The 13,535-nt window shown below is 40.8% G+C and overlaps 2 protein-coding genes across 10 annotated transcripts in view; one reads left to right on the forward strand and one right to left on the reverse strand.

The window, feature by feature from the left end:
• Positions 1-13,535, reverse strand: part of BABAM2 (BRISC and BRCA1 A complex member 2) — a 425,434-nt gene that overhangs the window by 316,087 nt on the left and 95,812 nt on the right. For 2 of the 5 annotated variants that reach the window (XM_039530877.1, XM_039530875.1), the window contains one exon: positions 1,399-1,560. In XM_039530877.1, coding sequence (XP_039386811.1) covers positions 1,399-1,560 — 162 coding nt within the window. Of the gene's footprint in view, positions 1-1,398; positions 1,561-5,419; positions 5,788-5,907; positions 6,034-6,699; positions 6,946-13,535 lie in introns of those variants that run through there. The other 3 variants (XM_039530879.1, XM_039530878.1, XM_039530874.1) reach the window with 3 other exon arrangements.
• RBKS (ribokinase) overlaps positions 6,241-13,535 on the forward strand; it is a 99,659-nt gene continuing 92,364 nt past the window's right edge. For 3 of the 5 annotated variants that reach the window (XM_039530880.1, XM_039530884.1, XM_039530883.1), the window contains exon 1: positions 6,243-6,435. In XM_039530880.1, coding sequence (XP_039386814.1) covers positions 6,251-6,435 — 185 coding nt within the window. In that variant the 5' untranslated portion in view covers positions 6,243-6,250. Of the gene's footprint in view, positions 6,436-13,535 lie in introns of all 5 variants that reach the window. The other 2 variants (XM_039530881.1, XM_039530882.1) reach the window with 2 other exon arrangements.

The following is a 13,535-nucleotide window of genomic DNA, read 5'->3' on the forward strand; positions in this document are numbered from 1 at the left end:
GATCATAAGGGAAGAAAGAATGTCTGTTCTACATTTCTGAAGCGCCTTGCAAACTCTCACAGTGCTCTATTGATAACATATTATTATACCCCATAAGTAAACTATAACAAAATCAGCAACCTTGCTGAAAGCCCACAAGCTTTACATATATTAAAAACATGAGCAGCTAACATATGTGAGGGGCAAGAGGAATTATTACAGATAATTAACATCCCTAAAGAGCTAATGCAATAGCTATTAAATCCTGATGTTTTTTCACACTACCAGTTTTTTCCAAAAGTAGGGCTAATAGAGATTTTTCATGTAAAACACAGAATCTTGAATTAATCCAATTCAGTCTCAGCAAGAGCCTAGATACAAGCTTGAATATGAGGCGCAACCAGCGAGTATCAAGACATAGCTGGGCCCTGGAACAAGAAAATATTAGGACATAAGTACTAGCCCTGGTATATGGCAGAACCTAGACTCATTCATCATGCAGTGGGACATAGACCCACTCTTTGGGGCTACTTCTTTCAAGCCCTAGATTCCTGTGCATATACACTAGGTACTGTGTATAACTATACAATATAAAAAATCCTACCTAAAAGGAGAAACTCACCAAAAAGAGCATTTAGAGAAATAAAGAATTTAAAAAATCATTTTTCTTTTAGGAAAAAAAAAATCAGCCAGAAAAAACACATCTTAGTATCATGCTGCACATATAATGTACCTTGCAAAGTCAAGTAACCATCCTTTGGTTTTATGTACTTCTCTCCCTCATTCCCCTTTGCCTAATGTCAATTGTTGCGTAAGTCACATTTAACCTAGGTTGTAAACTCCTCGGGGCAGAGATTGCATCTTTACTATCTCACTAAAATGTCATGTACATGGAACCTCTAGAGTTTCCCCAGTAGACATAATAATAAAAATTAAAAGCAAATATGAATCTAGTAATTTAGTAAACCCTACACAAATGGATGGCCCTGCTGATAACTAGCACATATTACGAATATATCTTACTGATTTCTCTCAAGAGATCAGTCAGGAAGGAAGAGCTATTCTTCCTCCTTTACAGCATAGAGATGTCATATTCATGGCCAGAAGAAAGGCTATTCAAGTTTATCTTAACCTAGAGCAGACAATATCCGGGTTAAAGTGAGAAAGCAAGCAAATGACACAATCTTCACAGCTCTGGGTTTACTGCTTAAGGATCATATTATCAAGATGAAAATGTTTTAGAAAGAAAGCTATTGCCAATGGCACAACAGATGAAGTCACAAATACTAAAGAATGGTAGTGGAGGACAAAAGAAATCTAGTAAATCTCTCCGTCCCATATAAATTAAAATACAGTAAAATCAGCACTCTAAATAAAAACATATGGCATTCTTCTCAAATACATTATTCAAATACTTACCCTGATTTCAGGTCTGTAATTCTTAGACAGTTAGTAGCATCCAATCCTACTTTTCCATTTCTGACCACATTGGAAATGAAAGGAGAGAGTGCAGGCGAAATTCTGTTCAAAGCAACTTCAGGAGACATTTTAACTTGTCCTTCTTTTCTGCTGTACTGAGCTCTGCATGGAGAAAATCAAGAAATTACCTGGTGCAAATTCCCATGCCATGTAAGTAACTCAAAGGAAGCACTGGGATACCAAAGGTTTGTTTTTGTTTTTTTTAAAGCAATAAATTTGGTGTGTTAGGTAACTATTATTCTAACACAGTGATGAACTCGAACATTCAGGAATGTTCCGTAATTATAAACAGACTGAAGTACATACAGGTTTATAAGAGAAATGAGCAGAGTATAAGGCAGTTCTCTCCTCCTAACTCAATAATCATGGGCAAGTGGTCAGATCAGGAAGGCTACTCATTGAATCTAAACAAAATAATTGAACGTTTCCTGGCTCTCTGCTTTTACTAGAGATCCAATCCCTATCAGTACGTGAAATCAACTGAAATGGACCAGCCTGACTCCTAAAAACATAGCAATGCTTACAGCCCTTGCAAATTAAAAATCCGTAAGTGACAAATCCTGGCTCCATTGAAGTCAATGGGAATTTTGTTATTAACTTCAATGGGATCGGTGTGGCCCGCTAGGTATATCTTCACGTGTAATTTCTAATGAGAACAAAACATCAGAAAATAGATTAATTTCACTACTACATCTAGTACAACCAGGACTGGCATCACTTCTGCAATTCTATTTCTTCACTAAATACCTATTTGGAAAGACTTCACTGAACATATCATATTTACTTATTAGTAACAAATAATATAATGTTTATCATCCAAAGATCTCATTGCACTTTTACAAAGGTATCACTATTCCCATTTTAAAGATGGGGAAACTGAGGTGCAAAGACATACGGGTAAAATTTGCAGTAGAGTTCACATATACAAAAGCATCTCCAGAAACCAAATACACACAGAATAAGCCTAAAATCTGGGGGGATTTGAAATTTCACCCTTCTCTCCACTTTCATTTATGCTATTTTTCCTTCTCTTATCAACGCTGCTCCTTGTAACTGCTGTTACTATGATATCTTTCTTCCAGAGAACAAGACAAAGACAACAATAATGCTGTGTATGGACTGTGGCTACTATCAAGTGTTCCATAAAGAGAATAATTAGTTCCCTGCAGTAAAACCTTCACAATATCATGTTTTTCTCTTGTTTTAACTTGAATCAAATCCCAATTACAAACATTAGTAGGCGACTAATGGCTAATTCCTACAAATTGATAACTCCCTGTAATGGGTAGTAGTGTGAAGTATCTGATTTAAAAATTTAGCTTTTATGAAAGTCATTCACATGAAAATATAAATCTTCAAGAAACAGCCTAAATTAGCACTTTTAAAACATTATATTCAAGCAAAGGCCTAGCACTTTATGGCAACCAAGAGACAATTACATTAGTGTCTATCTTGCATAATTATTTCAACTGAAAATCATAAGGTTGCCAGTAGGCTATTGTTCATGGCATTTCCAGAAGGCACAGCAACAAATATCTGTGATTGTTTTCAGCTCAGCATGGATGGATTGTCATGGACTACATCCCCATAGCCTCTTTGAAAGACACATAGGAACACCCGGATGTAAGTGTTGAGAAAGATAGTCGTTTTCACCAATTTCCTGTACAATATGAGGGGCGTGACCCTTTCACCTTTCTGCATAAAAAAGGAAGTGAGTTCAGTTTTGAGTTTGTATTATATGGTTATCTTTTTTCTGATTCGACAGAATCTTCAGTCACTTGAAGCTGAACCTTGCAGGATCAGGCCCTTTATCTTTGATTCACAAAACACAAGGATACTGTCAGAATAAAGGGTTAACAGAGCCTATTCATTCTCCTCATCCATCTCTGATTATGAGGTACAGCACATCATTTATTTTATACCCATATTTACTTCCACACTACACAAGTGAAAAGCAACAGAGTCCTCTGGGACCTTTAAGACTAACACGGCTACCCCTCTGATACTACACAAGTGAGTTATTGCTCTCTTTATCAACATCACACAATGCTTAAAGAGATACTATCAACTAAATTTACAAATAACATTCAAGATTTGTAAACAGAAGTTTTACAAAATACAATATGTTAACAATCTATCAGAATTTTTTTAAAATTTTAATTCATACTGAAATGTTTTCCCTCAATTTAATCCTTCTTCTCAGTACTGGAAACAAAACACAACAGTACTGAGTTAGCCAAAGTGAAATGAAAGTGACCAGAGAGCAAAAGTAGCCAGTCAAGTTTCACTACCTAAAACAAAATAATTGAAAAAAGAAAACAAAAAGCACAAATAAAAAAAGTAAATTAACTTCTTTTAGTCCTTGCAGTTTTAATAATAACACAAGTAAAACTAACATATGCTTTTTACTCTTAACAATGACCCTCTAGATCTGAGGAAATTATGAGTGGGAACTGCTTCAGGCAGCATGAGGGATCCTAATATAGGCTATGCCCTTCCCTTCAACCTGGATGGCAGCATTATGGCTATTACGTTAATTAATCCATATGAAAGCAGTAAAGAATATACTGGAGGAAACAATTCTAAACTGGCAGAGGGAATGGATTTGAAATTACTTAAAGGATCCTTTCCATCTAATCCCTGATTCTATACCAGAGTTTCCTAAATAAGAGTTGCATTGATGATCTGTTCAAAGCCTGAGAATTATACTAATTAACATAAAATGGGGCACAGACAGGTTGGTGATGCCCTTAACTTTAACATATGTGGGGGGACTGTAGCGATAACAAGTCTTGCACATTCAGTGCTCCATCCTGATCTGAGACAAAGCCACTCGGATCAGGATATTGCTTCACAACTCCTATTTTAACAGAGTACTGTAGCAGCAATCTGTTTTCTTATCAGGATGGAGGCTGGAACCTGTCACTTACACAGGGGACAATACATAAATCTAATAGAATTGCTTTGAGCAAGGCTGTAGATTAGAGTGTAAACTCTTTGAGGCAGGGATTATTTTTTTCACTCAGGGCTTGGCTACACTTACGGTTTGCAGCGCTGGTAGTTTGCAGCGCTGGTCATCCAGCTGTGTAGGAGCAGCGCTGGTGTGTGGCCACACTCACAGCTACCAGCGCTGGTGGCCATTTTTGCAGCATTGCGCTGTTGGGAGGATGCATTATGCATGGGCAATCCAGCATTCAAAGTGCCCACACGTGCTTTTTTCAGAAGAGGGGGGGGAGGGGGGGGTAGTGTGTGGGGGAAAGGGGGAAAGAGAGGGGGTTTTGGAGCCAACACTGTGTGTTTTTAGTCCTGACTTGAAAAAACATTTTTTTTTTTTTCTCTTTTTCTCTTAACTTAATTGCTTAATGCCAAACCTGCTGCTCTGTTTCTGCCTGCCTCTCATTTGATTGTTTACAGCAGTACAGATGATCACAGCAAACAGGAAGGAGCTTGTTTTTTTTTTAGATTTTTTTTTTTTACGAGGCAGCCCACAGAGCTGTTCACAACAGGGAGGAGGATCTCATTTGATTGTTCACAGATTGATCACAGCAAACAGGAGGAGCTAGGAGCTATCAGCCCAATCAGCCTGGAGGTTCACAGTTCCAACAAAACAAAAACAAACAAAACAAAGACAAAAAGGATATCAAAGGGTTTTTAGTTAGCCAAATTATGGGGTATTCCCTCATTCCCAATAAAGCGCTGGTGTGTGTCTGTGTGTGTCCATGCGCAGCTGCAATCCGCAGCGATCATCAGCCACCCCAACCTGACCAGAACCTGACCAGGTGTAGCAGCAGCTGGTAGCAGGTTGTTGGTGCTGCTTGGGTGGTGGTGCGTGCAGGAGCGGATGCAAGCTGCAAAGCTCGCTGCCCTCAGTGTTTGTACAGCACCTAGCACAGTGGGATTCTGGTAAATGTCTGGGTCTCCTAGGTGACACTACAATACACATAACAGCAAGACCAGGCACCTCTTCAGGCTCAAGTGTTGAATATGGAGACTCATCATCATCACCACCGGCAGCTGGGATCAGGATGGTGTGTCACGTATTGAGACCTGTTGTCATCACAGGCCACACCTGAGATTAGACCAATGCACCCCACGCCAGGAACCACTTCAGTCCAATAGCAAACCTATTTCACACTGGGACCCCTCGCACCACCGCCGTGGGGAGAGGCCTCCTAGCAGGATCCCTCGTGCCAACGGTGAGGAGAGGCATCCAGTATGTTGGGACCCCTCCTGCACCCACGTTGGGTGGGGGATGGGGGGAGCATAACCTATAGCAGGGCCCCTCATACTGCATGGGGAAGCCCCTCCCCTAGCTCCCCTCCATATCTACGCCACGCCCCCAGAGCGAGAGAGACCCGGGAGGAGACCCCCGCAATTACCCCCTCCCCCACCCTAGCCTGCTGGGGGCGCTGCTCCCTCTGGCCCCTCCCCCGCGCTGTCTCCAAGTACCTGCAGCCACTACGGGGCAGTAGAAAAAGCCTTAGCCTCGGCCGCGGGCACGCGCCTTATCCCTGCACAATCTAACGGGCGCGCCCCCTGTCTGCGGCGTGCGCGCTCCCGGCCCGCAGTTACCGGGAGAACGGGGGGGGGCACGTAACTGTAGGGGGCCTCACACATGCCTGAAAGAATGTCCCCGTCTCCCAGTAGCGGGGGCCGCAGCCAAGAGGGAGAGGAGAGAGTGGAGGGGGTGACCCACAGGGCGAGGAAGGAGAGAGACATTGGGGGGAGGGGCACTGCAATCAGGCATTTGACAGGAGCAACCCCGGGCTGGCCGAAGGACCCCCCCCCCCCCATGGCAACCAGCGGAGCTCCGGAAGTGGCAGCCCAGGCTGCAGGGGGTCGAAGTTCACAGGCCGGAAGCCCCGCCGGTGAGCCTAGCGCAGCGTCCCAGGGCCTGTCCCTGCGCCTCGGGGCTATGGCAGCTGCTGGCCCGGCTGAGGTGGTGGTGGTGGGATCCTGCATGACCGACCTGGTCAGGTTAGTACGTGGAGGCACTCGCTGGTGCGGTGACAAGCGAGCGCCACTCGGTGCCCCAGCCCCGCCCCCGTCCTGGGCAGCACCACCCCGCCCCCATTGCCGGGGGGCCTAGACTGAGGCACAGAGACGGGGAGGGTCACACAGTGGGGCAGAGGCTGCAAGAGAACCCGGGGGCTCTGGCTCTAAACCACAGATCACACTGGGCTGGGAAAATCCTCTCGCCCCACGAGCCTGTGCTAGTAAAACCAGTGTCAGGCTTCCTACCTACTGTGCGTGGACGAATGGGGAGGAACAGGCCGAGTGTCATCAGGAGAGCAGCACTGAGCTACCAGTCAGAAGGGAGGGTGGCTGAAGGGGATGAATGGGAGTGAAGCAAAGACCTGCTTCGGATGTAGCGGGAAAGGAGAAAAGGCTGAGCAGCACAATGTAACCGAGCTGCCAATTAGAGGGTTGGTTCTAGCTGATGTCAGCCATACAAGTAATGCTTTGAGAGAAGAGTGTAGACCTAGGGAGAAGTGCACTGAGAGGAATGCCTGCGGCTGACCCTCTGTTTGAATGCATTGTCCGCTAGCGCTTTGATCAGGCGCCTGTGGTAACTTGAGGACAGGGAAGATTGAGTCTTGGGTTTCCAGCTGTACTCAGACTGTTCAAAGTTCTCTTTGCCAGAAATGCAAATTAAATTTTTCACTCAGACCATAGTAGTCTGTGACCCCTTTCTTAGATCCAGGCAAGCCTACCAGAAGGACAGTTTGATTTGATCTGAAGAGAGTAAATAAAGTGTGCAAACAAATCTGTAGCTAGTTCAAAGGTGATTTTCTCTATCACATAAGCAAGACATAGTTTAATATGCTAACCAGAATAAGCTCTATGGTAAAAAGAGCTATAGTAGGATTAGTTGTTGTTCCTGTGAAACACATTTGATTTGATTTTAAGGTGGGAGATGGCCTCTCGCATTTTTACATACTCACAAATATGGAATTGCCAACCTCAAGTATTGAAGAAACATGAGCTTTTTTAAAAAAGTTTGGTTCTTGGTTTTTGCCTTCTGGTTTTTGAGCCTTTAGGTCATGTTTTCAAGCTTTTCTACAAAGGTTAAAAACCTCCTTTTAAAAAAGATATGAAGGCTAAGATTCTCATGAAATCTCTTGATTGCCACAGTGGGGGGTTTATGAAAAATACCAAATATTGCAAGACTTGCAGTAAAATCGCATGAGTTGGCAACACTGCAAATACAAATTTAAAGTGCCCTGGCCCTGTCAGCCGCAGCTAACTTGCAAATCAGTTGACTTGCGCACTATTTTAAACACACATTTTAAAACTATGTATAAGCAGACTTGGTTGATTAAAATAAGACTTGAAAAATGTCTGGAACACATGAACTGACCCTACTGAGTTTTCTGGTACGTACACACACACACACACACACCCCTCAAACCAACCTATCAGCATGGGATAATACTGAAGTTGCTGGTCAAGAAAGTATAAAATACATGGCTCAGAAGAATATGGAATGTGCAAAACATAGACACAGACACCCATTCCAGAATTCATGAAAAACTGTCCATGGGTTTTGTGTCAGGAAGATTAAGTGTTTTGTGTAATTTGTAGAAAGCATAAGAAGCTTTCTGAGAAAGATAGTCCTCTTATAAGCAGGGGTAAGACCTTTTAGAATTGATCCCTACATGTACATGAATTCTCCAACAGATTTTAAAGTACTAAAATAGAAAATGTGGCCCTTTATCCACAAAAAGTTCCTGTTGTTAGTTCTGTAAAATGCAATACCAGGAGATGCAAAAGTTTGTCACATATATAACACACCTGTCACAATTGTTAAATATAGTTACAGTCTTAGGCCCTGTCATGATTGGAATAAAGAGTGTGTGTTTCAACTGTATTAGTTTAATGTGATTAAAGCTTGGCCCTTGTTAAAACACATAGGATAACACATTTGAAGTCATGTTAGCTGGACCTTTTATAGCTGATGGGTTAAAACATATTAGCCTGCACATTAATAGGCATTGGAGGGCTTTTCACTTGTGTTCAGCTAACTTGATTTAACTAATATGATTTGGAAAAACCTACCCATTTTGGTCTTTGGTACACCGGGCCTTGGGCCTTATATGTAAACTAGTGTTTTAAAAAAAAAATAAAATGTGGAAGGCTGCAATAAAGGTAGCTCAGTTGAGCTAGCTTAACTTGTTTGAAACTCCACTTGAACTGTGTCTACATTGGGGGCAAGTGGGGTTTTCAATTGAGTTTGTAAGCCAACTTGATTGAAAAAACACCCCTTTTCTAAGTCTCTGCAATTTTGAAATGCTCTACATTTGCAGGCCAAAAATTACTTTAATCTTGTATCAAATTACATTAATACCCATGCTGAGGAAGACTTTATATGGGCAAATTCATAGTCTCTGAGGGAGGTGTCTCAAAAATGCATACAGAAAGCAAGATGTATTACTGTGCTTGCTGATGGATCCAGTGATGAATTTGTATCTGAGCTAAATCAGCGTGCATCAGATTTGTGGAAGATAGGAAACCTTGTACTCTCTTTGCTGGTGTACCATCTGGAAATAAAAACAGGATCAGGGAAAGCTGGTGTTATCATGTGGGGAATAATAGCTTTGTGAGAGTTGTGGATATCAAATCAAAACCTGTTAGATTTTGTGTAAACAGGGAAATGAACTGGAATAGCTATTCTGAAATATTTAATCTGGAATACTATTCCTGATTAACTCCCCATTTGGATGCTCTTATTCTGGAGTGAATCAGGAATATTATTCCTGATTAAATTCACAACCTATTTTATTCTAGAATAATTTTCTGCATAGACAAGCCCTCAGTTTGAATTTAGATAGCAAAATAATACATAGTGCTGGTCATGCTTACACAAGATGCTCGTGTTGTGGTTGATGCCATGCAACGCAGCAACCTGTGCTTTATATTCTAGATCTTCTATATTAAAAAATCCTATCTTGAAAAATTAGAGTTTGTGTTGAAAAGATATTTAAGTCTCTGTGTCTCTGGCAACCCAGCTGACCTGTGTCTGACCCATAATCACTTAACAAGAGGCATTACAATTGTATCAGGACAATTCACTGGTATGTAAATTTCAAATAGATGAACTAGACCAGCAATCATTAACCGATTCATTTGTAGCAATAGAAACCAAGGATAAATACTAAGTGTATTATTCTTTGTTTACGTGTATACTATTAGACATTTAACAATGTAACCAAATTAGCTTGTAGATGTTAATTCCTTTTCATGTCTTAATTGCCTTTATATTATGTATGCAACTGTTTTCAGTCAACCTTAAGATCAAAGATGTGAGACGCTGGGTGAAATTAACAATATTGCATATATTGTCTTCAGTTTATCTATCCATGATTGCCTTATGTTAATAAGTGTAACTCGATTACCTGTGTATGCATAATAAATAGAATCAGCAAAGAATCCTGTGGCACCTTATAGACTAACAGACATATTGGAGCAGGAGCATGAGCTTTCGAAAGGACTCTTTGCTGCTTTTACAGATCCAGACTAACACAGCTACCTCTCTGATACTTAATAAATAGAATATTAACTTCACAGTGATGGGACAGTGTGTGCTCAACAAAGAAGAATCCTCAGTCACATGCTGTTCTCAAAACACTGACTAGCCCGCTTCAGCTATAAAAGTGAAACCTGGGGCCTGATCCTTTCATCTCTAGTCTGCTGAACTTCAAACAGGGAAAGTTTAACCTATGGGATTGAGATCTTCCAAGTAGTTATTTGGAATACCTGGGGAAATGTATGGAAAGACTCTCTATCCGACTTTACATCTAAACAGCATTTGGATTCTGACCTTTTGAGATGGTTCCAGAGAGACTTTTACAAGCCAGCAGATATAACATCACTGCTATGATCCTGATGTAAGAACACTGAAAATCACTTGTATGTATATGATTCCTTAACCATTTAATAATTATTTTCTCTTATTAATAAATCTTTAGTTAGTTTACTAAGGATTGGCTGACAGAGTGATATTTGAGTAATATCTGAAATATATATTGACCCGAGGGGAAGTGTCTGATCCTTTGGGATTGGTAGAATTCTAAATATGGTGAATAGGGTTTTTAGTAACCTATCACTATTTGACCTGTTTGCCCAAATGGGCACCAAGGGGTGGAATGCCTAAAGGGGACTGTTTGGCTTCTGGTTAACTAGTGTGGTACTGCAGAATTTCTTTTGTTACTGGCTTGATTGATCTAATTATAGAATAAAGAACCAGTTTGGGGGATTGTCTGCCCTATTTCTTGCAGTCTGCCCTGAGTATGGCATTCTCTGTGCAGCCTATCTGGGCACCCGGTCACAGTCCCAAAGAATGATGGCAACTTCAAACATTCACTGGTTATTGAGAGCTATTTTTGAGGTCTTCCCAATGTATGCTGGTTTACTAGTGAGGACAGAATACTGAAGGCAGTGATCAAAAGTTATTTGTCTGCCACCTATTTGGAACATGTTGAAAAAATTAAATCAGAAGCTGATGTAGCATAGCCCAAGTTAGGGACACTCTTAAGGAGATCAAGAGAGACACATTTTTGAGACGTTGCATTTAATTAAAGACTTATTCACCACCGAGACTTGAAGTCTATCTTACTTTTCTAGAGGAGAATCTTGTTGAGAATTGCCTAAGCTATAAAATGCTATTCTATGATTCATAGCAATGTAATTCAATCTTTTGTCTGAACACTTAACCTTAAGGATGGCAGACTTGAAGGAATAAACAATTCTGTGTCTGAGACAAAGTTACAAAAAATATCAGATGCATATGCTTGAAGCTGCCATTATACATATGGATGCCAGATTCACCAGGCTATAGCAACAACCATTCAATACTTTACTGCATACAGTGGTCTAGCAATTAAAAACAAACAAACAAAAAAGAAAGATAGATGGCCCTTTACAGCGGTGTACAAATTGAAATCTGCTAGACCAGTTTCCGCAAGTAGCGAGTGAGAAGAAAAAGGAAGAGTGCCATTTCAAATATTGCTTCTAAAATTAGATTTAAATACCATCAAATTCACTAGAAATGATAGTGCACATGCATATTTTTAAAAGGTTTTAACCACCAGGCCACCTGCCTTTCAAGACTGCTTTTGATAGAAATTCTGTTCTCACTGTCACATAGCCCTGCAATGGCAGAACATGGGTTTTCCACAATTACTTTAGGATAATCAAAAGAAACTCACATACATATATGCAGTAAACCACACTCTTCCGGCTTCTAGTGGGACCAAGAACAGAACATATTTGTGGGCACAATCACAATCAACACTTCATAAGCAAAAGCAGACTAATAGTGGAAAACAAGACCAGCATTATTCTGTATGGATCAGATCTAGATATCAAAACAGATACAATCCATAATATTTAAATATTAGACATTTTACTTGAATTTTGAAGTTTTTATTCTGGCTCACATTCCCAGATTGGTGATGGCAGAAGCATTTTAATTTATATTATAAGGGCAAGATAGTAAACATATAAGCCCAATGAGAGTCAGAACACTAAAAACACTTAGAGTAAATACAAGAAACTTTAGTACAATGGTCCAAAACAGCAAATGCAGAATGCAGAGAAATCCCTTTAGATTATCTCTGCGGCAACAATATTTCATTTTAATTTGAGAGAATGAGACCACAGCCCAAAAATGAACCATGTTTTTTTGTTAGATGTTCAAAATTTGAAGAAAAAAAAATCCTATAGATGTTGCCCGCCCCCTCACTCCAGTCTGTACAGTCTCACTTGGAGCTGGGAACTGAAACTAGGAGTCCTGGCTCCCAGCCCCCTGCTGTAACCACTATTATTATTAATTATTATAACAAGCTGGCTGGCTGACTCTGGAAGAAATGTAAAGAGATGGCAGAGAGAGCATCAAGCTACAGAGCAGCCTGTCCCCAGATCAGAATGAACAGTAGTGACAAATGCATATATGGGATTAACCCCCAAGCACACTGTGAAGCCTTATTTTATTTGACAGATGGTGGATGTATTCTGTTTGTTTTTGAAAGACACATGAGTCTTCTGTCCCCTCTAAACTTTGGAAATACTTACTTACATAGTTTGTATTGCCAATAAAAGGCCAAATTCCCTGCAGTGTAAATTGAGGGAGTGCCACTGATATGCATCCTGGAGGGTTTTACACCTTCCTCTTAAAGCTCCAAAATTGGCCACTGCCAGACAGGATATTGAGTAAATGGTTTGTCGGCCAGTTCTGGTATGGAAATTCCTGTTCCTAAGTTATGTTCTTGGTAAAAATTGTAAACTAAATAAATAAAAATAAAGGTAAATAATGTAATACCTCTTTAATTTCACTTTCTTTATGGGACAGAGAAAAATATTTCCTTCCTCTTCTCTTTCAAATGGACTTTTTTTTTCCTTTTCTCTTCTTCTTCTTAGTTTACATGCATGTCTTTTCCATGTGTGCACATTTCCACAAGCTCACACACATGCATGTTCATAACATCCTTTCCTGGTTTTATTATTTTTCTGCTTTTACCCACATGCCCTTAGCAGAAAAAGGGAAAATCCTCCTCAATCCCCACAACCAATCTCCACAGCAGTGGCACCTAATTCTTGTTAGCTTCAAACTTCTGTTGCCTGCAGCAGGAGGAAAGCACAATTGTGAAGGAGTACAAGTGTAGTACAGCTGCGGGAATTATTCTGTTGGATCCAGAGAAGTTAGTAAGGCATGAGAGAATGTGTTGTCTGAGGGTTTTTTTTTATTATTATTATTTATGTAGTAATGAGAGACCTGGGCTTGATTTCAGAACCTTGTTGACTCTTTGTATGTCTTGTTCTCTCTGACCCAGCAAGGCCTGGGTATTCAGTAGTGCAGCATGTAGCCTCTGTGTTGTGTGTTCTGCAGTGACTCCTATGGCAGATCTCAAAATGGCACTGATGAGCTCCAGCAGAAGTCCTTTCTTGGCTGTAAGGAAGAATGATGTGACTTGGGACTCTTGAAGGAATGAAGGGTGACCAATGAGATGGAATCCTATGTAATGGAACTCGGGGTAGGGATGGGGGTGGGGTGAAGGGAGGCAGTGTTCCTTGCACGT

The sequence above is a fragment of the Mauremys reevesii genome, linkage group 3 (genome assembly GCF_016161935.1).
Source record: "Mauremys reevesii isolate NIE-2019 linkage group 3, ASM1616193v1, whole genome shotgun sequence".
Taxonomy (NCBI): domain Eukaryota; kingdom Metazoa; phylum Chordata; order Testudines; family Geoemydidae; genus Mauremys; species Mauremys reevesii.